Source organism: Triturus cristatus, chromosome 9, assembly GCF_964204655.1.
Source record: "Triturus cristatus chromosome 9, aTriCri1.1, whole genome shotgun sequence".
NCBI lineage: Eukaryota > Metazoa > Chordata > Amphibia > Caudata > Salamandridae > Triturus > Triturus cristatus.
Window position 1 is genome coordinate 1146853120 of NC_140592.1, and position 23811 is coordinate 1146876930.

At 46.0% G+C, this 23811-nt stretch overlaps 1 protein-coding gene and 1 long non-coding RNA gene across 4 annotated transcripts in view; one reads left to right on the forward strand and one right to left on the reverse strand.

Moving 5' to 3' along the window:
• Nucleotides 1–23811, forward strand: part of LOC146799519 (uncharacterized) — an 84452-nt gene that overhangs the window by 51443 nt on the left and 9198 nt on the right. The gene's annotated exons all lie outside the window — the stretch shown is intronic.
• LOC146799520 (cytosolic phospholipase A2 delta-like) overlaps nucleotides 5925–23811 on the reverse strand; it is a 146669-nt gene continuing 128782 nt past the window's right edge. For all 3 annotated transcript variants that reach the window (XM_085627088.1, XM_085627086.1, XM_085627087.1), the window contains exons 19-20: nucleotides 19268–19454; nucleotides 5925–6328 (exon numbers count right to left, since the gene is read on the reverse strand). In XM_085627088.1, the coding sequence (XP_085483214.1) occupies nucleotides 6120–6328; nucleotides 19268–19454 (396 nt within the window). In that variant the 3' untranslated portion in view covers nucleotides 5925–6119. The remainder of the gene's footprint in view (nucleotides 6329–19267; nucleotides 19455–23811) is intronic.

A 23811-nucleotide genomic window follows, 5' to 3' on the forward strand; every position in this document is an offset into this window, starting at 1 on the left:
CCAGGTAGGCAGCGCTGAATTCTTCAAGCCCCGCCAAGACCTGGTTCACAAGGCGTTGGAACGTGGCGGGGGCATTCTTCATGCCAAAGGGCATGACCTTAAATTGATAGTGGCCATCGGGGGTAGAGAAGGCTGACCGTTCCTGAGCCCTGGGTGTGAGGCCGATCTGCCAGTAGCCCGCCGTTAGGTCGAAGATACTAAGGTAGCGGGCGGCCCCCAGCCGGTCGATCAGCTCGTCTGCTCGGGGGATGGGATGAGCGTCGGTCCGGGTGACAGCGTTCAAGCCCCGGTAGTCGACGCAGAATCTCAGTTCAGGGGCGGAGCCGGGGGCAGCGGCCTTGGGAACTAATACGACCGGACTGGCCCAGGGACTGTCCGAGGGCTCGATGACCCCGATCGTGAGCATCTTGGCCACTTCCTCCTGTATGCAGGCCCGTACCCGATCTGGTACGCGGTAGGCCCGGTGCCGGACAGGGGGACTGTCCCCGGTGTCTACGTCGTGCAAACACCAGGGGGTGACCCCGGGGGTGAGGGAGAACAGGGCAGCGAACTGCAGCAGGAGGTCCCGGCAGTCCTGGCGTTGCTCCGAAGTGAGGGCGTCAGAGAGCCGGACCCCGTCCACGGAGCCGTCCTTCTCCTGAGTCTTCAGGAGATCCGGGAGGGGCTCGGAGTCTTCTTCTGTGCCACTGTCCGTAGCCATCAAGAGGCTTAGTTCGGAGCGCACAAAGTGCGGTTTGAGCCGGTTGGTGTGGAGGACCCGAAGGTAAGTGACGGGGCTTTTGCGCTCGACCACTTTGAAGGGTCCCGTCCATTTATCTTGCAGGGCACATGGTTCGGTGGGGGACATCACCCATACTTGCTGCCCAGGTTCGAATTCAACGGAGGAGGCATTGTGATCATACCACCTCTTCATGTCCTCCTGGCTGGCCTCGAGGTTCGCCTTGGCCATCTCCCTGAAGCGCCGGGTCTGGTTTCGTAAGGCTAGGATGTATTTGAAGACGTCTGGAGGGGTCGTTAGGGGGGCCATCTCCCAACCTTCCTTGACTAGGCTGAGGGGCCCTCGCACAGGGTGTCCGTATAGGAGTTCAAAGGGGCTAAAACCGAGGGACTTCTGGGGAACTTCCCGGTAGGCGAAGAGAAGGCACGGGAGCAGTACATCCCACTGGCGACGGAGGGGCTCTTCCAATCCCCCAATCATCCCTTTGAGAGTGCGGTTAAAACGCTCCACCAGTCCGTTCCCTTGGGGGTGATAGGGGGTCGTGAATCTGTAGGTGACCCCGCATTGTTGCCAGAGGGACTTCATGTATTTTGATATGAAATTCGTACCTCGGTCGCTGACGACTTCTCGGGGGAAGCCTACTCGGGAGAAGATCCCCATCAGGGCCCGGCCAACCACTGGAGCGGTCACTGTCCGGAGGGGCACCGCCTCGGGGTAGCGGGTGGCATGGTCCACTAGTACCAAGATGAACCTGTGTCCTTGTGCCGTGCGGGGGTCCAGAGGTCTCACAATGTCTATCCCCACCCTCTCGAACGGGGTGGTGACCACCGGGAAGGGTTGTAGAGGGGCCTTCAGCTTCCGGCCACTCTTCCCGCTGGCTTGGCATGTGGGGCACGATCGGCAGTGGTTCAGGACGTCATTCCTCATTTTCGGCCAGAAAAAGTGGGTCACCAGGCGACTGTACGTTTTATCCTGGCCCAGGTGTCCAGCCAGGGGGACATCGTGGGCTAGGTTGAGCAGAAAGTCTCGGAAGCGGAGCGGTACCACCAGAACTCGACCGGCCCCTAGCTCGGCGATTCTTTGCTCGCTGTAGAGCAGGTCGTTATCCCAGTAGACCCAGTGGGTTCCGGTGGTGTCCCCGGCGTTTTGGGTGCTGGCTTGCTGGCGGAGTCCCTCGAGGGAGGGACAGGTCTTTTGTTCCTGGCGGAACTGTTCTTGGGTGGGCCCCCCTTCTTGCCGCCACTGAGCCAGATCCGGAAGGTCCCGGGGTTGCGCGTCTTCTTCGGTAGTCGGGTCCGGGAGGTCGGACTCGCCGTTATCCTCTACGGGGGCAACCGGGGGCGGAGGTGCTGGCCATTCAGTTTCTTCTGATCGGGGGGCGGCACGGGCGGCCATGGATCGGGTGGTTATGCCAGCCCAGTCCGGGAGGCCCAGCATCCCCAAGTGCTCTCTTCTCTCGACGGTGGCCCACGGGGAACTCTCGAGGTCATTCCCCAGGAGGCAGTCCACGGGGGCATCGTCCCGGACCGTCACCTTCAGTAGGCCGGAGACCCCTCCCCATTCAAACGGGACGCAGGCCATCTTACACATGCTTTCAGAGTTGTCTGCCGAGCGGACGGGGCAGAGAATGTTCGGCAGGATCTGCTCGGGCTTCACCAGGTGACAGCGGACGGCCGTCACGCTGGCGCCGGTGTCACGCAAGGCCTCGGCTCTCTGTCCATTAATGGTCACCCACTGACCGTATTTTCTGGTGTTGGCGGGTAGGGGAGCCCGCGGAACCATGTCTCTTCCCCCTAAGCATGCCAGGACCATGGCGGCCGGTTCCCACCCTTGCTGGTCCGGCTCATACTCCTCGGGTCCCTCCGATGACTGCTCTTCCCCCAGGGCAGCGGCAGCTTGGGTGTTTGGTTTAGCGGGCAGTTCGGATCGTTGGCGTAGTGGCCTAGTCGCTGGCACCGGTGGCACGTGACGTTGGCTCGGTACCCAGGTCGCAACGGGGGGTTGCCCCGGCCGGCCGGAGGCGGGGTGCTGGCCACGGGTGTCGCTGGTAAGGCGTCTCTCCCTCGCCCCTGGCCCCCTCCTCCTCCCCGAGGACGGTGCTGGCCTTGGTTGCTTCTGTTCTGGTCGTGTGGCCCCTTCCGGCCCACTCGGGTGCTTTCCCACCGGTCAGCTTCGGTGGCGAGCTGCCGGGGGTCAGTCAGCTTACTGTCGAGTAGGTGCTGCCTGAGCTCGACGAAACAGTTGTTTGACAGGTGCTCCCATACCATAAGGTTGAAGAGTTGTTCGTAGGTGGTGACCTGACTTCCCTTGATCCAACCCTCGAAGGCCCGGCTGAAATAGTTCACGTATTCCACCCAAGTTGTACCTGGGATCCGGGTGCAATCTCTGAACCTCTGGCGGTACATCTCGGGCGTGAGGCCGTAGCGGGTGAGGAGGGCAGCCTTCATGTGGTCGTAGGACGACATTTGGTGATCGGGGAGCTGCAGCAGGGCATCGCGACCCTCGTTGATAAATCTCCCCCAAAGTCCGGCCCCCCAGTCACTCCGGTCGATCCGGTGGGAGGTCATTGCGATCTCATAGGCTTTAAACCACTGTTGTATGTCGTCTTCTCGGACATACTCGCGGACCACATCCTTGGGGATGTGAACTTTTTTCTCAATTGGCCCCGGGGTGTGTGGTCGCTCAGGCACCCCCCGTTCCTTATTCTGTTTGCGCAGTTCTATTTCCGCCAGTTGGCGCTCGTGCTCGAGCGTTATTTTTTTCTCTTCCAGCTCTCTCTGTCTCTGCTTTTCTTCTCGTTCCTCTCGAAGCCGCATATGCTCGAGGTTGAGTTTCTGTTCAGCTAACTTGAGCTCCCCATCCATCTTGAGTCGTGCCATCTCTAATTCGTGTAGTCTGACTCTGTCTCTTTCTCGTATCTCCTCCTGTGAGAGGCCCGTTCCCCGCTCCTCGGGAGCCGTGGCGTTCCCCTCTGGTGTGATGCTGTTTTGGTCTGGTGTGACGCTGCTTTGGTCGGAGGGTCCTGCGACCCCAGTTTCTGTCCACGACTCAAGAGCGCGCTTCAGATCATCCTTGGTGCTCAGGCCGGTGGTAGCAATGCCAAGTTCTATGCAAAATTGTCTCAGTTCGCGGTGGTTGTATTCTTCTAATTTTTCCATTTGGAACTTCTCGGTGGAGCTGCTATCTTTGGTCGACATCGTGCTTTGTCGTGGGGTGAGCTACTCTCTGTACGATTACGCGTTGATTCGGATCGCGCCGCTGGCCACCAATGTTAGAAAAGGTAGACGGACCGGGAGGGTCGGCCGGGGTCAGGAGGAGAGGTCTCCGGGGAGAGCCGTCTCCAGCGATCGTACAGACAAGTAACTTCCCCCCCACAGACAGATATCACACACGGATAAGGTTCAGTGTTCTTTATAAGCACTTATTTAAGGTACGGTTAAATGGTACAAGGAGGTCTGGACTCAGGGGTCCCCTCGATTAGAGTCTCGCAAGGTAGGGAAGGGGGTAGCGGGACAGTCTATTTACCAATCAGGTAGTTCGGATGAGATGATGATGAGCTCACAATCCTCGAGCTTGGTGGTTAGGTGGTATGGGCCGCGGCAGCGCCAGCAGGTCCCGGTGTGGATGGTCGATACAACGGGCCGCGGCAGCGCCAGCAGGTCCCCGGAAGATATACGGTCCGCGGCAGCGCCAGCAGGTCCCGGTGAGGATGGTCGTTACAACGGGCCGCGGCAGCGCCAGCAGGTCCCAGGAAGATGACTGTTGCAGAAGGCCGCGGCAGCGCCAGCAGGTCCCGGTGAGGATGGTCGTTACAACGGGCCGCGGCAGCGCCAGCAGGTCCCAGGAAGATGAATGTTGCAGAAGGCCGCGGCAGCGCCAGCAGGCAGGACGATGGTTCACAAGAGCGGGCTACGGCAGCGCCAGTAGACCGTCAGGGTTGAGTTCACTCGGTGTCTCTCGACTCCAGGATACAACTGCCTTCCTGCTCCGGAGCTGCCTCAGTTATAGGGCTGGTGCCCTTTGATGTCCGGACCCTCGCACTGGGAGGTCGGAGGGTCCGGGATGAAGGTGTCCAGACACCCAGCAGGGGGTGGAGCCAGTGCCTGGGGGAGCTGGGGGCGATCGGCACCTGGCGGGGGAGAGCCCTTGACACTTCGGTCTCCCATTGACCTGCCAAGTGGTCCGCTCACCTCCTGGGTGGATGGTGGTGCCGGGATGTCGGGGCCGGCCAGGCCCGGGGTTAGGGTCGAGGGGAGGCCATGCGGCCGCGTGGTGCAGGGCCCAAGATGGCGGCTCGACCCGGCCGGGAGAGCCGGTGGGGTTGGACCCCGGGATGAGTAGGGGTCCGAGGGCAGAGGGTCCGTCGGGAGACGGAGTACAGGTGCTTGTCGCGGGGAAATGCCAGGTGGGCCGGAGTTCGGGCCCTGTCGAGCGGGGAGGGAGCGAGCCGTCTGTGAGGCCTGTCCAACAACCACCCTATTATTCCTGCACTGGGATGCACTCTGACCAGGACTCTGTGATACTCACAACCCCAAAAAGCCCCTAAAACCAGCCATACCCTACTTAGAAGGTGCTGCTCAGATGACAGCAGTATGTGTCCATGCAGGATGTACCTGACATGTGAGAACTGTATATGTTCATCTCTTGTGACACTAATAAGGAGGAATGTGATCACTTCCCGTGAAGCAGCCATACACCATCAGGCAGCAGCCTGATATAGCAGTCCAAATGCACATTATCCTCATAAGGTCAATGGGCAGAATTACCTGTCCCAAATTGCAACGTGCTCTTGTCTCTAAAGCCGGGACTGAGCAAAGGTGTTATTCACAAAAGACACAGGCACCTGGCAGCAAAGTCTTGGGGTTACTGTTCCTCACTGCCATCCCCAAAACAAACACACAGATTGAAATGTAGCAATTTTTCAAAAAGCGTAAGGCAATCCAACCCCCCTCAGCATCACAAACCTTCTCTTCATGTTGTAATTACTGGTGGCCATTCCCCCTCTTACAAAGCTTCCTCTGGCTTTGGCCTGGTACAGCAGGGAGACTGGACTTACATGTAACATACTTCTGGTGACCCAGAGATCTGACCCGGGCATGTGACCTTCAGAAAAACTAAAATAATAACACTGATCAAGCAGTCGTATGATCTCTATCATTCGGTCCTCATTCAGTTAGTTAATTTAGAAATTTGCTTTACAAGTGATGAGTAAAAAACAAGTTAAATAATTTATTCAAATAAATTACAAAATCCTTCATAGACATATCACAGAACAATGAGCAGTTTTCCAAATGCCAGGACAAGCATTTTACCAGCACAACACTAAAGCTCTGATTTATGTTGAGCGACCCAAAAAAACATGGCTGCCATTGGTAGGAGCTGGGCTTTAGAGTGGGCAACATCAGCTCTGTCTACTTTTCCGTCGCTCCACAGCGGTGCGCAGGGCCTTCACAATCTGGTTTTTGTTGTTAAGTAGGTTGTACTCGGTCAGCTTCAGCAGCTGGTCATACTCGCGCTTGTTGTAGGTGAAATTGGTCAAGTAGTATGGGGTCCAGTAACTACTGACATCAATATTGCCGTCCACTAGCTCCGCTGAAGTTCGTCTTATACCTGTGCAAAAGACCAAACATATAATTCTTTCAATGACAAGGGTCAACGGCTGCGGGTGGGCTAAGGCGATGATGATATGATTGCACAATACAACTGTCTAACCAATAGGCATTATGCCTACATCCTTTTTTTCTCCTTGCAGTCATTACTTTTGAAGTAAGCCCACCCCTTATAGGAAAAAGGAAAAGGAAGTAAGCCCACTCAAATCCTATAAGGCTAACCTCCCCTAGGGGACTCATGTTTCTTTTTCCTGCCTCATGACTGATACAGGAATGGAGGTACATGACTCTTGCCCAGCTTGGGTTACGTAAGATCTCTGCCACCGTGGCAGCGAGCTCCCTATGGTATAGCATATAGATTTTTTAATAAGTATATTAAAATTGAACAAAAGAAATTAAAATAATTATGTAAATTAATTTATATATTTATTTTAAATGTAGAACAAACTAAAAAAGATTACAGCACTATTAAATCTTAATTAAAAATTTAATTAATTTAAATATATTAAATTAAATTTACGTTATTTTTTTAAAGATGTATTAACAAAACATCCAGCTGACAGTAAAAAATGATATTTTTTTACTATCCATAAAAAATTATTAAAAGTGAGTTATAGAATGAATTAAAAGTAATTTAATTATGTCACATTCTTTTTTAATTCAAAAATGGCTATTAAAACACTTTAAAATATATATTTTTTAGAATGGTGTTTAACAATAAATAAAAAATAATTATACTGAAAACTATTTTAAATCATGCAGTATAAAATTATTTCTTATGAGATTTTATTTTAAGTCCACATCGCTGTTATTTTCTACAAGCGGGCGTTGCAGTGTCAGTGGTTGGCCATGAGTGGTAATGGACTTACTACTGCTCCTTTTAGGCTGTAGTCCTTCTAGACTCGTAAATCAGGCTCCACGCTCTGTTGCAGGGTGTTGAAACATGAAAGTCTACAGTTTTGAGTAACTTTGCACTCGTAAATGGTGAATATCCCAAAGTACTAAAGTTACTCAAAGGAGTAAATATAGACACGCAAATGTACTCATGTGTACATTTACATTTGTGAAAAAGCCCCTTATATATTTTGGATGTTAATTGAGCTTTTTCCATACTTCAAGAGTGCTCCAAAACTTACAGAAACTCTGATCATTTGTTGGTTACTTTTGGACACTAAATGCATCTAATGTGACTAGAAGTAGATAAACTATATTGCATACTCTCTTTCTAAAGCTTCTATTCTGGATGAAATACAGGGCAGATCCTCTAGAGGGGGCTGATTCCTGGGCTGAATGCCAGGGAGGTACTTTGAAATAAATGTGCAAAGCTGCAACATGGGCTTCTACAAACACTTTATTAGACATTATCATATTCAAAATGTGAGACCTGGCGGTCATTCTTATAGTGAGTGGTTTTTAAATCAGTTATTTCATATAAAGAATCAATCTTTTCATGTGCACTAATAAAAGGGTGTAGCTTGATCAGTGTTTGAATTTTCTTTACATCTTTTATAATTAAAGACCAGTTTGGCTTTGGAACACTCAAAAGTAATGACTGGGACGAAGGGATACAGGAGACAATGACTAGTAAAGATCACCGGTGAGTAACTGTGACATTATTCAGTCTTGTGAATTGAGCGTCAGCAGAAGCACCTTTAAGACTCTAACCAGGACCTCACGGTGGGTATTTCTGTAAACCAATTGGAATCATCCCAAAATACACTATTGAACAAATCCATCTTCACACAGACCTCTCTCAATGATACATAAACCAATAGGAATCATCCCAAAACACACTATTGAACACATCCATCTTCACACAGACCTCTCTCAATGATACATAAACCAATAGGAATCATCCGTAAACACACTATTGAACACATCCATCTTCACACAGACCTCTCTCAATGATACATAAACCAATAGGAATCCTCCCAAAACATGCTATTGAACAAATCCATCTTCACACAGACCTCTCTCAATGATACATAAACCAATAGGAATCATCCCAAAACACACTATTGAACACATCCATCTTCACACAGACCTCTCTCAATGATACATAAACCAATAGGAATCATCCCAAAACACACTATTGAACATATCCATCTTCACACAGACCTCTCTCAATGATACATAAACCAATAGGAATCATGCCAAAACACGCTATTGAACACATCCATCTTCATACAGACCTCTCTCGATACATAAACCAATAGGAATCATCACAAAACACACTATTGAACACATCCATCTTCACACAGACCTCTTTCAATGATACATAAACCAATAGGAATCATCCCAAAACATGCTATTGAACACATCCATCTTCACACAGACCTCTCTCAATGAAACATAAACCAATAGGAATCATCCCAAAACACACTATTGAACACATCCATCTTCACACAGACCTCTCTCAATGATACATAAACCAATAGGAATCATGCCAAAACACGCAATTGAACACATCCATCTTCATACAGACCTCTCTCAATGATACATAAACCAATAGGAATCATCCCAAAACACACTATTGAACACATCCATCTTCACACAGACCTCTCTCAAAGATACATAAACCAATAGGAATCATCCCAAAACACACTATTGAACACATCCATCTTCACACAGACCTCTCTCAATGATACATAAACCAATAGGAATCATCCCAAAACACACTATTGAACACATCCATCTTCACACAGACCTCTCTCAATGATACATAAACCAATAGGAATCATGCCAAAACACGCTATTGAACACATCCATCTTCATACAGACCTCTCTCAATGATACATAAACCAATAGGAATCATCCCAAAACACGCTATTGAACACATCCATCTTCACACAGACCTCTCTCAATGATACATAAACCAATAGGAATCATGCCAAAACACGCAATTGAACACATCCATCTTCATACAGACCTCTCTCAATTATACATAAACCAATAGGAATCATGCCAAAACACGCAATTGAACACATCCATCTTCACACAGACCTCTCTCAATGATACATAAACCAATAGGAATCGTCCCAAAACACACTATTGAACACATCCATCTTCACACAGACCTCTCTCAATGATACATAAACCAATAGGAATCATGCCAAAACACGCTATTGAACACATCCATCTTCATACAGACCTCTCTCAATGATACATAAAACAATAGGAATCATCCCAAAACACACTATTGAACACATCCATCTTCACACAGACCTCTCTCAATGATACATAAACCAATAGGAATCATCCAAAACACACTATTGAACAAATCCATCTTCATACAGACCTCTCTCAATGATACATAAACCAATAGGAATCATCCTAAAACACACTATTGAACAAATCCATCTTCACACAGACCTCTCTCAATGATACATAAACCAATAGGAATCATCCCAAAACACACTATTGAACACATCCATCTTCACACAGACCTCTCTCGATACATAAACCAATAGGAATCATCCCAAAACACACTATTGAACACATCCATCTTCACACAGACCTCTCTCGATACATAAACCAATAGGAATCATCACAAAACACACTATTGAACACATCCATCTTCACACAGACCTCTCTCGATACATAAACCAATAGGAATCATCACAAAACACACTATTGAACAAATCCATCTTCACTCAGACCTCTCTCGGTGATACATAAACCAATAGGAATCATCCCAAAACACACTATTGAACACATCCATCTTCACACAGACCTCTCTCGATACATAAACCAATAGGAATCATCCCAAAACACGCTATTGAACACATCCATCTTCACACAGACCTTTCTCAATGATACATAAACCAATAGGAATAATCCCAAAACACACTATTGAACACATCCATCTTCACACAGACCTCTCTCAATGATACATAAACCAATAGGAATCATCCCAAAACACACTATTGAACACATCCATCTTCACACAGACCTCTCTCGAGACATAAACCAATAGGAATCATGCCAAAACACGCTATCGAACACATCCATCTTCACACAGACCTCTCTCAATGATACATAAACCAATAGGAATCATCCCAAAACACACTATTGAACACATCCATCTTCACACAGACCTCTCTCGATACATAAACCAATAGGAATCATCCCAAAACACGCTATTGAACACATCCATCTTCACACAGACCTCTCTCAATGATACATAAACCAATAGGAATCCTCCCAAAACACACTATTGAACACATCCATCTTCACACAGACCTCTCTCGATGATACATAAACCAATAGGAATCATCCAAAACACACTATTGAACAAATCCATCTTCACTCAGACCTCTCTCAATGATACATAAACCAATAGGAATCATCCTAAAACACACTATTGAACACATCCATCTTCACACAGACCTCTCTCAATGATACATAAACCAATAGGAATCATCCAAAACACACTATTGAACAAATCCATCTTCACTCAGACCTCTCTCAATGATACATAAACCAATAGGAATCATCCTAAAACACACTATTGAACACATCCATCTTCACACAGACCTCTCTCAATGATACATAAACCAATAGGAATCATCCAAAACACACTATTGAACAAATCCATCTTCACTCAGACCTCTCTCAATGATACATAAACCAATAGGAATCATCCTAAAACACACTATTGAACAAATCCATCTTCACACAGACCTCTCTCAATTATACATAAACCAATAGGAATCATCCCAAAACACACTATTGAACACATCCATCTTCACACAGACCTCTCTCGATACATAAACCAATAGGAATCATCACAAAACACACTATTGAACACATCCATCTTCACACAGACCTCGCTCGATACATAAACCAATAGGAATCATCACAAAACACACTATTGAACAAATCCATCTTCACTCAGACCTCTCTCGGTGATACATAAACCAATAGGAATCATCCCAAAACACACTATTGAACACATCCATCTTCACACAGACCTCTCTCGATACATAAACCAATAGGAATCATCCCAAAACACGCTATTGAACACATCCATCTTCACACAGACCTCTCTCAATGATACATAAACCAATAGGAATCATCCCAAAACACACTATTGAACACATCCATCTTCACACAGACCTCTCTCAATGATACATAAACCAATAGGAATCATCCAAAACACACTATTGAACAAATCCATCTTCACTCAGACCTCTCTCAATGATACATAAACCAATAGGAATCATCCTAAAACACACTATTGAACAAATCCATCTTCACACAGACCTCTCTCAATTATACATAAACCAATAGGAATCATCCCAAAACACACTATTGAACACATCCATCTTCACACAGACCTCTCTCGATACATAAACCAATAGGAATCATCCCAAAACACACTATTGAACACATCCATCTTCACACAGACCTCTCTCGATACATAAACCAATAGGAATCATCACAAAACACACTATTGAACACATCCATCTTCACACAGACCTCGCTCGATACATAAACCAATAGGAATCATCACAAAACACACTATTGAACAAATCCATCTTCACTCAGACCTCTCTCGGTGATACATAAACCAATAGGAATCATCCCAAAACACACTATTGAACACATCCATCTTCACACAGACCTCTCTCGATACATAAACCAATAGGAATCATCCCAAAACACGCTATTGAACACATCCATCTTCACACAGACCTCTCTCAATGATACATAAACCAATAGGAATCATCCCAAAACACGCTATTGAACACATCCATCTTCACACAGACCTCTCTCAATGATACATAAACCAATAGGAATCATCCCAAAACACACTATTGAACACATCCATCTTCACACAGACCTCTCTCAATGATACATAAACCAATAGGAATCATCCCAAAACACACTATTGAACACATCCATCTTCACACAGACCTCTCTCAATGATACATAAACCAATAGAAATCATCCCAAAACACACTATTGAACACATCCATCTTCACACAGACCTCTCTCGATACATAAACCAATAGGAATCATCCCAAAACACGCTATTGAACACATCCATCTTCACACAGACCTCTCTCAATGATACATAAACCAATAGGAATCCTCCCAAAACACACTATTGAACACATCCATCTTCACACAGACCTCTCTCGATACATAAACCAATAGGAATCATCCCAAAACATGCTATCGAACACATCCATCTTCACACAGACCTCTCTCAATGATACATAAACCAATAGGAATCATCCCAAAACACACTATTGAACACATCCATCTTCACACAGACCTCTCTCAATGATACATAAACCAATAGGAATCATCCCAAAACACACTATTGAACACATCCATCTTCACACAGACCTCTCTCAATGATACATAAACCAATAGAAATCATCCCAAAACACACTATTGAACACATCCATCTTCACACAGACCTCTCTCGATACATAAACCAATAGGAATCATCACAAAACACACTATTGAACACATCCATCTTCACACAGACCTCGCTCGATACATAAACCAATAGGAATCATCACAAAACACACTATTGAACAAATCCATCTTCACTCAGACCTCTCTCGGTGATACATAAACCAATAGGAATCATCCCAAAACACACTATTGAACACATCCATCTTCACACAGACCTCTCTCAATGATACATAAACCAATAGGAATCATCCCAAAACACACTATTGAACACATCCATCTTCACACAGACCTCTCTCAATGATACATAAACCAATAGAAATCATCCCAAAACACACTATTGAACACATCCATCTTCACACAGACCTCTCTCGATACATAAACCAATAGGAATCCTCCCAAAACACGCTATTGAACACATCCATCTTCACACAGACCTCTCTCAATGATACATAAACCAATAGGAATCCTCCCAAAACACACTATTGAACACATCCATCTTCACACAGACCTCTCTCGATACATAAACCAATAGGAATCATCCCAAAACATGCTATCGAACACATCCATCTTCACACAGACCTCTCTCAATGATATATATACCAATAGGAATGATCCAAAACACACTATTGAACACATCCATCTTCACACAGACCTCTCTCAATGATACATAAACCAATAGGAATCATCCCAAAACACACTATTGAACACATCCATCTTCACACAGACCTCTCTCAATGATACATAAACCAATAGGAATCATCCCAAAACACACTATTGAACACATCCATCTTCACTCAGACCTCTCTCAATGATCCATCAGCACAAGTGCTAGAGTCAACGAGAAACGCAAAGCTTCCAAGTGAGGCACCCGCAGAATGCGGAGGAGGCGACAAAGCTTTGCAACTAGCAGAAAGATGCTATAGACATGTACATAACATACACTGGTCCCTCTCTATCCACGTCACAACATTGCCTAAACTGCATACGCCAGTGTATGTTCATCGCCTGCTTTTTCATTACAAATTGCTGTGCTCCACAGCCCTACACAGATTGGTGTTCACCTAGGAGTAATGTCTTTTCTCCAGGTATAATTAGGGCACGGAAACACCAAGGAAATCTGAATAAAAGTGGAAACACTGATATTTTTGAAATTGTCAGCCTTCACTGGCAGCCGTCCTCCAGTTAAGGCTCTTTGAGCTTCATGACTCGGAGTTTCGGGACATCCCCACCTATAGTTAGCACTATCTCTCTGGTAGCCCCGCCCTCTGTAGGCCAGTGACGTCGAAGTCACACAGCGCAGTATTCTGGGTTGGGGTCTCTTTTACTTGCTTCAATTCCAATGGACAGATTTTTTCGAAGTTTTATGTCAAAACAAATTCGAAGACCTATGATGGAGGGGTGGGGCGCTACATGGAGTATCCGGAGATGCAATACATATAAATAGCTTAATTAATTAATGTGTTTATCTAACCATATCTATTATATAGTGTCATAAGGGAGTAATGAGCTAAAGGGTGGAAGATCATGGGTAACTAGCAGGGAGGGAACACGTGCGACAGTTTACTCAGAATAGAACACTGAGACACCGGAAATGGTTTTACCTTCAGGGGCAGGATTACATAGGATGGGATTACATAGCGACGTTTTTAAGATGACACAGATTTCAAATTTTAATCAACATTTAACCACCAGACAAGTGAAACGAGCACGTTGCAAATGCCAGCTCAGATCTGAACCGGTGCTCTGCAATCTGTGTCTTTCAGAAATCAGCAGGCCGCTCCTTACTTAAGTTTATTTCCCGATTGTATAAAAATAGAATCGGCCCAGCACGTGTGTGGAACACTATCTGGTTCTGTGAGACGCCCTTTCCTGTGACAAGCCTGTGCCTGCCACAGCGTAAGAGGCAGACAGAAGAGATGTTTGTGACAGTCGCAGCTGGCGCAGTCATTTTAAGCAGGCACGTTATTTACAGGGCATCAGAAGTCAAGACTCCCATCTACAGATGAGGGTTCCCATGAGTTTGTAGCTGCCAAAGGAGTGGTGATGGGGCCCTTTTCTGTAACCTTCCGCCAGCACATCAGGGTCCAGCAGGCAGTGGCGCAGCAAGAACAGGCGGTACCCGGTGCGGAAGATTTCTTGTTTCCGCCCCCCCCGCCCCCCGCGCACATTGAAATTATTAAAATAAGGAAAAAAAAGATAGTTACACATATTTTTGCCAGTTTGTCACCCCCCCACCCTCAGTGCCATTTTGTCACACCCTCAGTGATGACACCCGGGGGGCCCGCACCCACTGCACCCCCATTTCTATGCCACTGCCAGCAGGGAACTCGTGGTCATGGCTCTGTTGGTGCAGTGACTGAAAGCAGCGCAGGCTCCTTCAAACTTATCTAGGAGTTGCTTTTGCAGCCTCGACTCTCATCTTTTTAGGTCTTGTCTATAGTCCATAGACCTACTGTATATAATACTTTCATATACTCTTAGAGAGGGCTTTGTCTCAACCCACTTCAAAACACAGTTTTTCTGTGTTCTTCCTCTTTCAGCCATTGGCTTCAGATATTGTAAATCACATCTTAGACCAGCCTACAATGGGAATGGCTCTCTCACCTCATTCTATTGGATGTTTCTGTGCCCTTCAGCCTCCTATCGGGACCTTGTATGGCAGTGTATAAGGCACTATTTTGTCTCCAGCCTCTCCTGCTGACAGAGATTACTGCTGCACTCTCGGCCTCCATGACCCCATTTTCCCATTCTTACCCCTTCAACCCCTATGCTCCTCCCATGCACCATCTTCCAAGTCACTAGGGACATGGTGATACGGGTGCTCAAGGAATGTATGATGAACTTGTGAGCAGGCATTTTGTGTCATGGAGCGAAGTAAAAAGAGAACACAGAAATCTAGTATAACGATGGCAATAGCTACCAAACGGAAGTCCTGCTTATTTCACAATCCTTAAAATCAAAGGTGTACTCATTAAAACAGCGCAGAGTTTACAGGTTGCCTCATCAATGCCTCTCAGTACTAACCCAATAACTGCAGATCCACGAGCAGAGGGTTATGGGAATGCTCATTTGCATATTTCTGCCACTTTTACTGCCACATGGAAACACCTACCCCAGCAAAATATGTGGATGCCCCATCCCCTTCACTCCACTATACAACCACTTCCACCTAAATTTGAGTGTGAAGTTAGGGTGAGAATCACATTGCCAATTTCAGGATCTGATTCACAAAGGACCCGCAGTTGTGGGGCGGTCTCCGCACTCGGGCAGAATCTCTGCAATAAGAATTCTCATTGTGGAGATTCTGCGTTGAGTGCGGAGACTTCCTAACAACTACGGGGCGTACGCCACAAGTGCCGAGGCCCTTTGAGAATCAGGCCCTCTGTAGATACCACCTGCTGCAAACAAGGAACATCCAATCTTCGGCCACAAGCCCACACTTTCGAATCTGGAAAATCCAGGCACCTGGCTGATCTTGCACAGTAGTAAATGCTTCTTACAACTGAAAATTCTACAAATTCCTCAACTGTGAATCAAACTCTGAATTTTAGTGTTCGCAGATGCTAGTTTTGCACACTTAAACGCGATTTACGTGTGTAGAACAATTAGAGAATCTCCCCAATTGTAACTAGCTAACATATGAAAAGGCAGTCTGCATCATCGACTGCACCTAAATATCTTCACACAGCTAAACGTAACGTCAAGAGCATGCTCCCAAATACACTAGGACTGGAATTAGAATTACTGTCCTATCACGATACGTGGAAGGTGAGGTTGGCTTATTTGAAGAATTTAAAACAGGATAAAATGTCTTTAAAGAGATAGTGGTCTTTAGTCGTTAGTATGATTCTCTGGCAGCGGCGTACCATGGGTTGCCAGCGCTCGGGGCAAGGCAAATATCTGTGCACTTTTCTTTTAAAATGTTGTGCCCCTAAGAATATCCCTGCACCCCTAGAATGCCCCTAAGATTTTTGTGCCCAGGGCAACTGCCCCTGTAGCCATGCCAACGCTATGCCACTACTCTCTGGTACCCGGCCTTCACAAAGGCGCACAATGCCCATAGGGCTGAAAGGGCTTCAGCCCCCCTGTTGTGTGTCTCAGCCCGGGCTGCTGCAGCTCGAGCTTCTGCGGGCTTGGCTGGGCAGTGTCTGGAGTCTTATCGCCCGAGTTGTTCACAGGTCTTTAAAGGCCATTTGCATATTTGCATATCTTTGTAAACTGGTTACGGAGGCTTAGTTTTTTTTCTGGTTCCAGTACCCCCTGGGCCCCCTCTCTGCCTATTCCTTACATTTGTATTGAACTTTTACTGCCATAGTGTGAGAATGCATTTCATGAAAATGAATATAAAGTAGGGTTGCCAAAGGAAAAATACCAGCCATTTGGTGTTTAAAGAGCCTGCAAAGGCCTGGTCTTGACAATGATAGGGGTATAAACAAAATAGTATGTACTCGTTTGTAATGTGACTTTTCTGTCTTTGTTCTCTTTGATTATGAGTAATGGATCATTCAGGCAGCCCTAGAACACAGCAAAAAATGCTTTCTATTTATATTTGCTGTTCCAAGTATGCATAGAAGAGTGCTGAAAATAGGCTTTAGGTGACTGCTTATGTTTGTACAGCCTGGGACCGCAATAGAATGAGCTGGCAACCCTAATCACAAGACTGGAAGGGTGTTGCAGATAAACCCGAATATTTATTTCCTCCACCATCGATCCCTGAACAGGGCCGGACTGGGAACGCAAACCGGACAAGGCAATTGAGTCGGGTCAGCTAATGAGGGGGTAGGGCGATGCACATGGAATACACTGCAGCAGCTTTTGGCACAGGGGACCAATATTGCAGCACTGCTGCAAAATCGGACCCCTGTACCAAAAAGTACCCACTGGTCCAAAACCGGCCCCGCCCTTCCGGTCCACCGAGAAATCGCCCAGTGCCTGCTACAGCCAGTCTGGCACTGACCCTGAAAAATGCCATAATAGCAATAGTTTAATTTATAACTGAAACCCTACACCAGCCCTCAATAACATGCTGAGTTACTTCAAGTGTTTGGGAATGCACCCTGCAGTCAGACAACTCACTCCTCATTCTCGCCCTTCACTTTCACACTCACCCTGCACTCACAGCGATCACAATGCACTTACACTGATCACCATGCACTCACACCATTCACCCTGCACTCACAGTGACCACACTGCACTTATGCCACTCGCCATGAACTCACACCATTCTCCTTCAACTTACCCTGTGATCACATGAGCACACCCCTCACTCTGCACTCACAGGGATCACTCTGTACTCACAGTGCACTTGCGCTGTTCACCCTGTACCTCACTCTGCAGTCACGCAAACACAATACTGACCCTGCACTCCAGTAGCGGCTGCTACCGGACGGGGGTGGTGAGTCTGGGGGGGGTGGGAGGGGGGGGGAGGGGAGGAGAGGAATCAAATAAAACAAAAAAGACTTACCTTTAATGACCAGCTGGCTGCCGCCTCTCCTGCGTCGTTTTCATCTTCCTTTCACGGCCGGCAGCAGGAAGCACCAGGGCACACAGGCTCCCCTGAGCCAATCACAACCGTGCAATGCAGCATTGTGATTGGTCTTAGCACCGTGGATCGGCGCTCAGACTGGAACAGGGAGCCTGTGCATGTTCCTCTTCAGGCTGGTAGGAACCTGCAAAGTGCGCATGAACGGTTTGGTTGGCCCAAGAGGGCCAGCCAAACAGTTAATGTGCACTTATGGAGTGCAAACCACTCCTCCCCTGTTCTGGCCAGCCCCACCCCACCACTGACTTCAGTAGGAAAAATAAAATGATAATAATGATACGTTTTCATTTTATTTTTCCTTGTGAGCTGTGGCGCGACTTTCATCCGCCTTAGCGGAGGAGCCGCCACTGCAGCACTCATGTGACACTTTACTCACCTGTCCCACTAACTGCTCACTCTGCAATGTCACTCAAACAAGCCCATCACTAACCATACCTTCATTCGTCCCATTCTGCACTTACTTCTGCACCCATATTCATATGGTCACCTCACTCACCCTGCAGTCAGTCTCTCCTCTCATCCGACTCTCACACTGTCGCATTGCTCACTGTGCACTCACATGGGCACCCTGTCACCCACACAGTGCAGAGGGTTATTTTGCCTGCTACAAAGAACATGTACCATGCAGATCACAGAACTGAGTGTGAGTAAACTACGAGTAGGCCTATCAAAAAAATGAAATGTTTGTGAGGTACAGAAAGGGGCTATGGAGAGATGAGGTGAATTGTTGGCAAGTGGTAGTGAGGGAATTCATGGAGAAGGAGGAAATAGGGGAGGGGCGCCAAAAAAGACTGTTGCACCATGCGCGACCAGTGCTGGCTCTGAGTCTTACCCCCTTGCCCCCCCCCCCAAAAGTTTAGGTCTAGTTGCGCCCATGCCTTCTCATGAAACCAGTGATTGGTGGCTGCCAGAGTGCTGAGCCTCTTTGGCCTGCAGAGGAAGTGGTTGTGTTTTCCATGGACTCACCAGGCGCCTTGAACTCCCTGAAAGTGTCATTCACTAGTGGGAAGTGGAGCACTATGGGGGCGTTGGGGTTCTCGCTGTCTGTAAACGTGTAGCACTCCTTCGTGCTCTTCTTCTCTTCATCGCTCAGCACAATTTTGGGGAAAGCGATGCCCTGATCCGTGCAGTATTTCTCAGTCTGCTCCACCGCCTAGAGAAAAAAAGATGCAACAAAATTACTCATCAAACACACACAAGTTGTCCACATAGCCTGCAATCCAAGAGAAGAATGAATGCATTACTTACTGTGTTATTGCGTAAATGTACAACCAGCTTCAGACTATATATTAGTTACACAAGGTGTGGTTTGGCAACAAATAAAAGCAAAAGAAAGTACCTAGTAGTAAATGTTCATTAAAATATGTCTCCTGTAAACTTGAATTAAATTTACCAAACCTTGCTTGGAATATGTAAAGTATTTAGTTTAGATACTGTGTAGTTAAAAATAATCATCATAGAACCTCCATGCCCCAAAAAGTTATTCTGTAAACTAAATAAATGCAGCTGTTAGTCTTACATTTATGACATGGCTGGAGTACACAGGTAGGTTGAAATCTAGGCATGTGCTAATCGACATTTTGCAATGGGGGCCATATCTCCTCCTGTGCCTTCTCAGTCCTTACACTTTGAGTGTCTCACTTCTTAAGACAGACAACCATCACTGCCCTCTTTCTCTTTATTTATTTTTTTTATAAAACTTTAACTTTACTTCTATTTACACAACTCCGGCCCCTCCTGCTGAGTACTGAACACTCCCATCAGCCTTTGCGTTTCCTTTGTTTTTCCTGTCTCTGGGTAAACCTCCCAGAGGGAAAAGTAAGCAATGACTTTGTTTACATTTCTTGAGTATTTGCAGTCAGAAATTTCTCAAGCTTCCCCTTAGAGGGCAGGGGGTGCTCTTGGGATTTGGGATTCATGTGCGCCTGGAATAGCTCTCGACTTCACTGAGCACATCATTTTTCGCCCCTACCTCTATTCACCCGGGATGTGGCCGTGATGACGCAGGCAGGCGCAATCTGTCATTTGTATAGTCAGCTTTGCAGACAAAACTCTTAGGGGCATATTAACAAGCCAGGCGATAAAATTATCGCCGCTTTAGCGGCAGAAAACAGCCGCTAAAACGGCGATAATGGGCTTGATAATATGCTCTATGGAATTCCAATTGAAGCCCATGTTAGACGTCCTTCACATCTAACATGGGCTTCAATTGGAATTCCATAGAGCATATTATCAAGCCCATTATCGCCGTTTTAGCGGCAGTTCTCTGCCGCTAAAGCGGCGATAATTTTATCGCCTTCCTTGTTAATATGCCCCTTAGAACTTTTAGAAACCATTTCTCTATCTGTCTTAGGCAGGAAACATTATTTATCCGGCATGCGAAACAATGCATGCCATTACATCGCGGTCATTACAACGACTGCGTTGTTACTTCGCATGCCATTACAATGCAAGCCGTAACAACGACTTGCTGTAGGGGGCAGAAGGTGTTGGATTCCCTACTGTTGCACAGACTGGAGTTGGAATAGTAAATTATACTATTCCAACATCCGGCACCCCCCTACAGCAAGTCGTTGTAGTGACTGGCGTTGTAATGCTATGCGATGTAACAACGCGGTTGTTGTAATGACCCCGTTGTAATGGCATGTGTTCTAAACGCATGCGTTATAACGTGGCCTATTCGTCTTAGGCGGTAATCACAAATAGCCTGGTTAATTGATATATGTGCCGAAAGTCTGGTTACCACACATATCTCAGTTAGGAGCTTGGCGGTTGAAACTGCAGTCCCACGTTTTCCTGCATGGATTTCGGTAGGTCAAACCTGCCAACATTATCGGGGGAAATAGTCCTGATAATTACTGGGGCATGCGGATTTTGGTGAGTTATGCACCAAAATCCACATGTTAGACCCCATTATAGGGAACAAACTTGTTATTGAACGTTATTTATCAGACTCTGGGGCCAGATTTTTAAGTCTTCCATAAATATCATAACACCTGCCCACTGGTAATGAGGGCCTTAAAATCTAAGGCTTTATTCTTGGTAGCTACTGCAGCGGCTCAATAGAAAGGGGAGTTGGGTTATTTACTGTGTAAACCCCCCTTCAATCATTTATATTCTGATAAAGCCATGTTAAAACCTGATCTTTTTTTGTGTGATGCCTCTGTTACAATTTCATTTAGAACAGGAGACTGTACTACCAGTGTTCCATCCTGACCCTTCTACTATGGATGGGGAGACCTACATTAGATATACTTAGGGCTTTACCTGTGTGAATGGTACAACTTAAATAAAATAATACCCTAAGCTCTATCCTCGCCTCCTGCCACTAACTGGAGAAAGTCGCATCTTTCAGGATGTCAGACTCTATTTGGTTTTTCTTTGGTTCCTCATCCAAATGTAAGATGCCATCAGTAGCAACTTCAATGATCAAGGTTGCCTTTTATGGACGTATGTGCGCCATCTCAGGTTCTCTTCCCTGAAGGGGTACGGGGGCGATCTACAAGGTGGTGGTGGACACATGGGTGGGAGCCTGTGGAGTTTCTTCCAAGTATGTGTGCATGGCAGAGACACGTTGTCCACAAATGTCTGTTCATCACTATCATTTGCAATTATGAGATATTCTTCTATTTCTTTTGGTAAATACGTCTTGTCAGCAGATCAATGACGCCCATAAATTCTGTTTTTGGGATTAATGAGTAAAACCTCTTAGCATTAATTATTGCATGTTGTTATGTCATGGGCTGCTTGTTACCACTCAAATCGTAAGGACGGAGAGGAGGAAGGTGGATGAGAAGGTAATGATGTGATTACTTACTAGTAAACTTTAATGCTCCGACCCTACTCTTCCTTCTCACAGCCCTATATTGCCTTCCTCCCAACCTGCTTGTGTAATCATTACTGGTGAAATGACACTGGAAGAATAAAAGATGATGGGAGTGTCTAGCGCTCAGCAGGAAGGGGAGGAGTTATGTAAATGGATGTAAAATGTAAGTGCCAAAAAGAGAAATAAAAATAAAGAGAAAGGGGGCAATGATGGTTGCCTATCTTGGGGAATGGAACATTGAGGTTGTAAAGACTGTGTCGAAGAACGCTAGAACTTAAAGTAATGAAGATTACTGGTAACTAATTTAATTACTGGTGTAATCTAGCCACCCTTGCTGATGGTGTCCTAGGCGGGCACCTAATATTGAATTAATTTAGCACTGGCTCAAACTGGGCTCTAACAAGTTATTGCCACTGAGGATGATGTGCTAGACATACGACTAGAGTCGCAATATGTTGGACAAGTCTTCTTCTGAATTGTATCGTGGGGTATGAAAATTCATGTCATAACTATTGGCTTGAGGCTGTATTGGTGATGGTTATAATGACAACCCTACACCCTGTCCAGCATGAGTGTTGGCAGGGGGTGATTGGCTCAACTTGTACATCCTGCCCAAGACAACCCTCTCTATTTTAGCTCCATTTTCTGTGAAACCTCCTAATGCACCACTCTGAACCCTTTGTAGGTCCCCTGGGTTGGAGCCTGGCAGCACTTGTGATTTTTGTATATAATGCCAACAGTATGATAGTGAGAGAGAATGGTTTCTGCTGGCTGATTAAAGATATTTTCACAAGCCAGTGGCTCAAACATGTAGGTGAAAACAAGCTAATGGCTGAAGGAGGCCAGACCTAAAAAAAGAAGGTGCATTTGTGCTTAAGCCATTGCCTGCTGATTAGAATAGCTGAGGGAAGCCTGCATCTACCTGGACCTTGTATTGGCCACCTAGGCATAAGCAGTGCATGGGTGACCATTTGTCTGTGTTTGTCACAGAATCCACCCATTTAGTCCACCTGTAGTGCATATTTTCTAAGCGCTGCTAAAGAAACAAATCAGCTGACCAGCGAGACTAAAAGAATAAAAATGGATTCTACCACTTTTGCTTATCGAGGGAGGATTTTCATACCACCCCAATTCCTGACTTGTATTTGTCTGAAGAGCCATCAGAAACAGGCGCCTGATGGCATTAGTAATACTAAACTCATTGAGGCCTAGTCACAAAGGTAAATATACAGGTGGGTAAATCTACACATGTAAATTTACTCTTAGACATTTTAGTAACTGTACTACTTTTAGCTATTCACCATTTCTGAGTGTGAAGTTTACTATAAAGTGTACCCTTGCATGTCCCCACACATTTTACAAGTGCAAAGTTACAACTAAGAACTTTTCATAAATAGGAGGAGATCTCCGCCAACAGGGCAGGGATCTCCCTCTGGTGAAAACAAAATATATATATATTTGTATACATATTCATTTAATTTTTTTTAACATATAGCAAAATAAAATAGTGCTAGAGCACTGGCAACTTAGTTAAGTAAAATACATTAAATTATTTCTTTTTTTAATACTCATTGAAAATATTCTCACCTGAAGCAAAATGTTTATATTTATTTATTATGTTTTACAAATTATTAAAAGATATGTGTAGAATTAACTTAAATTAATTTCATTATTTCAAAAAAAA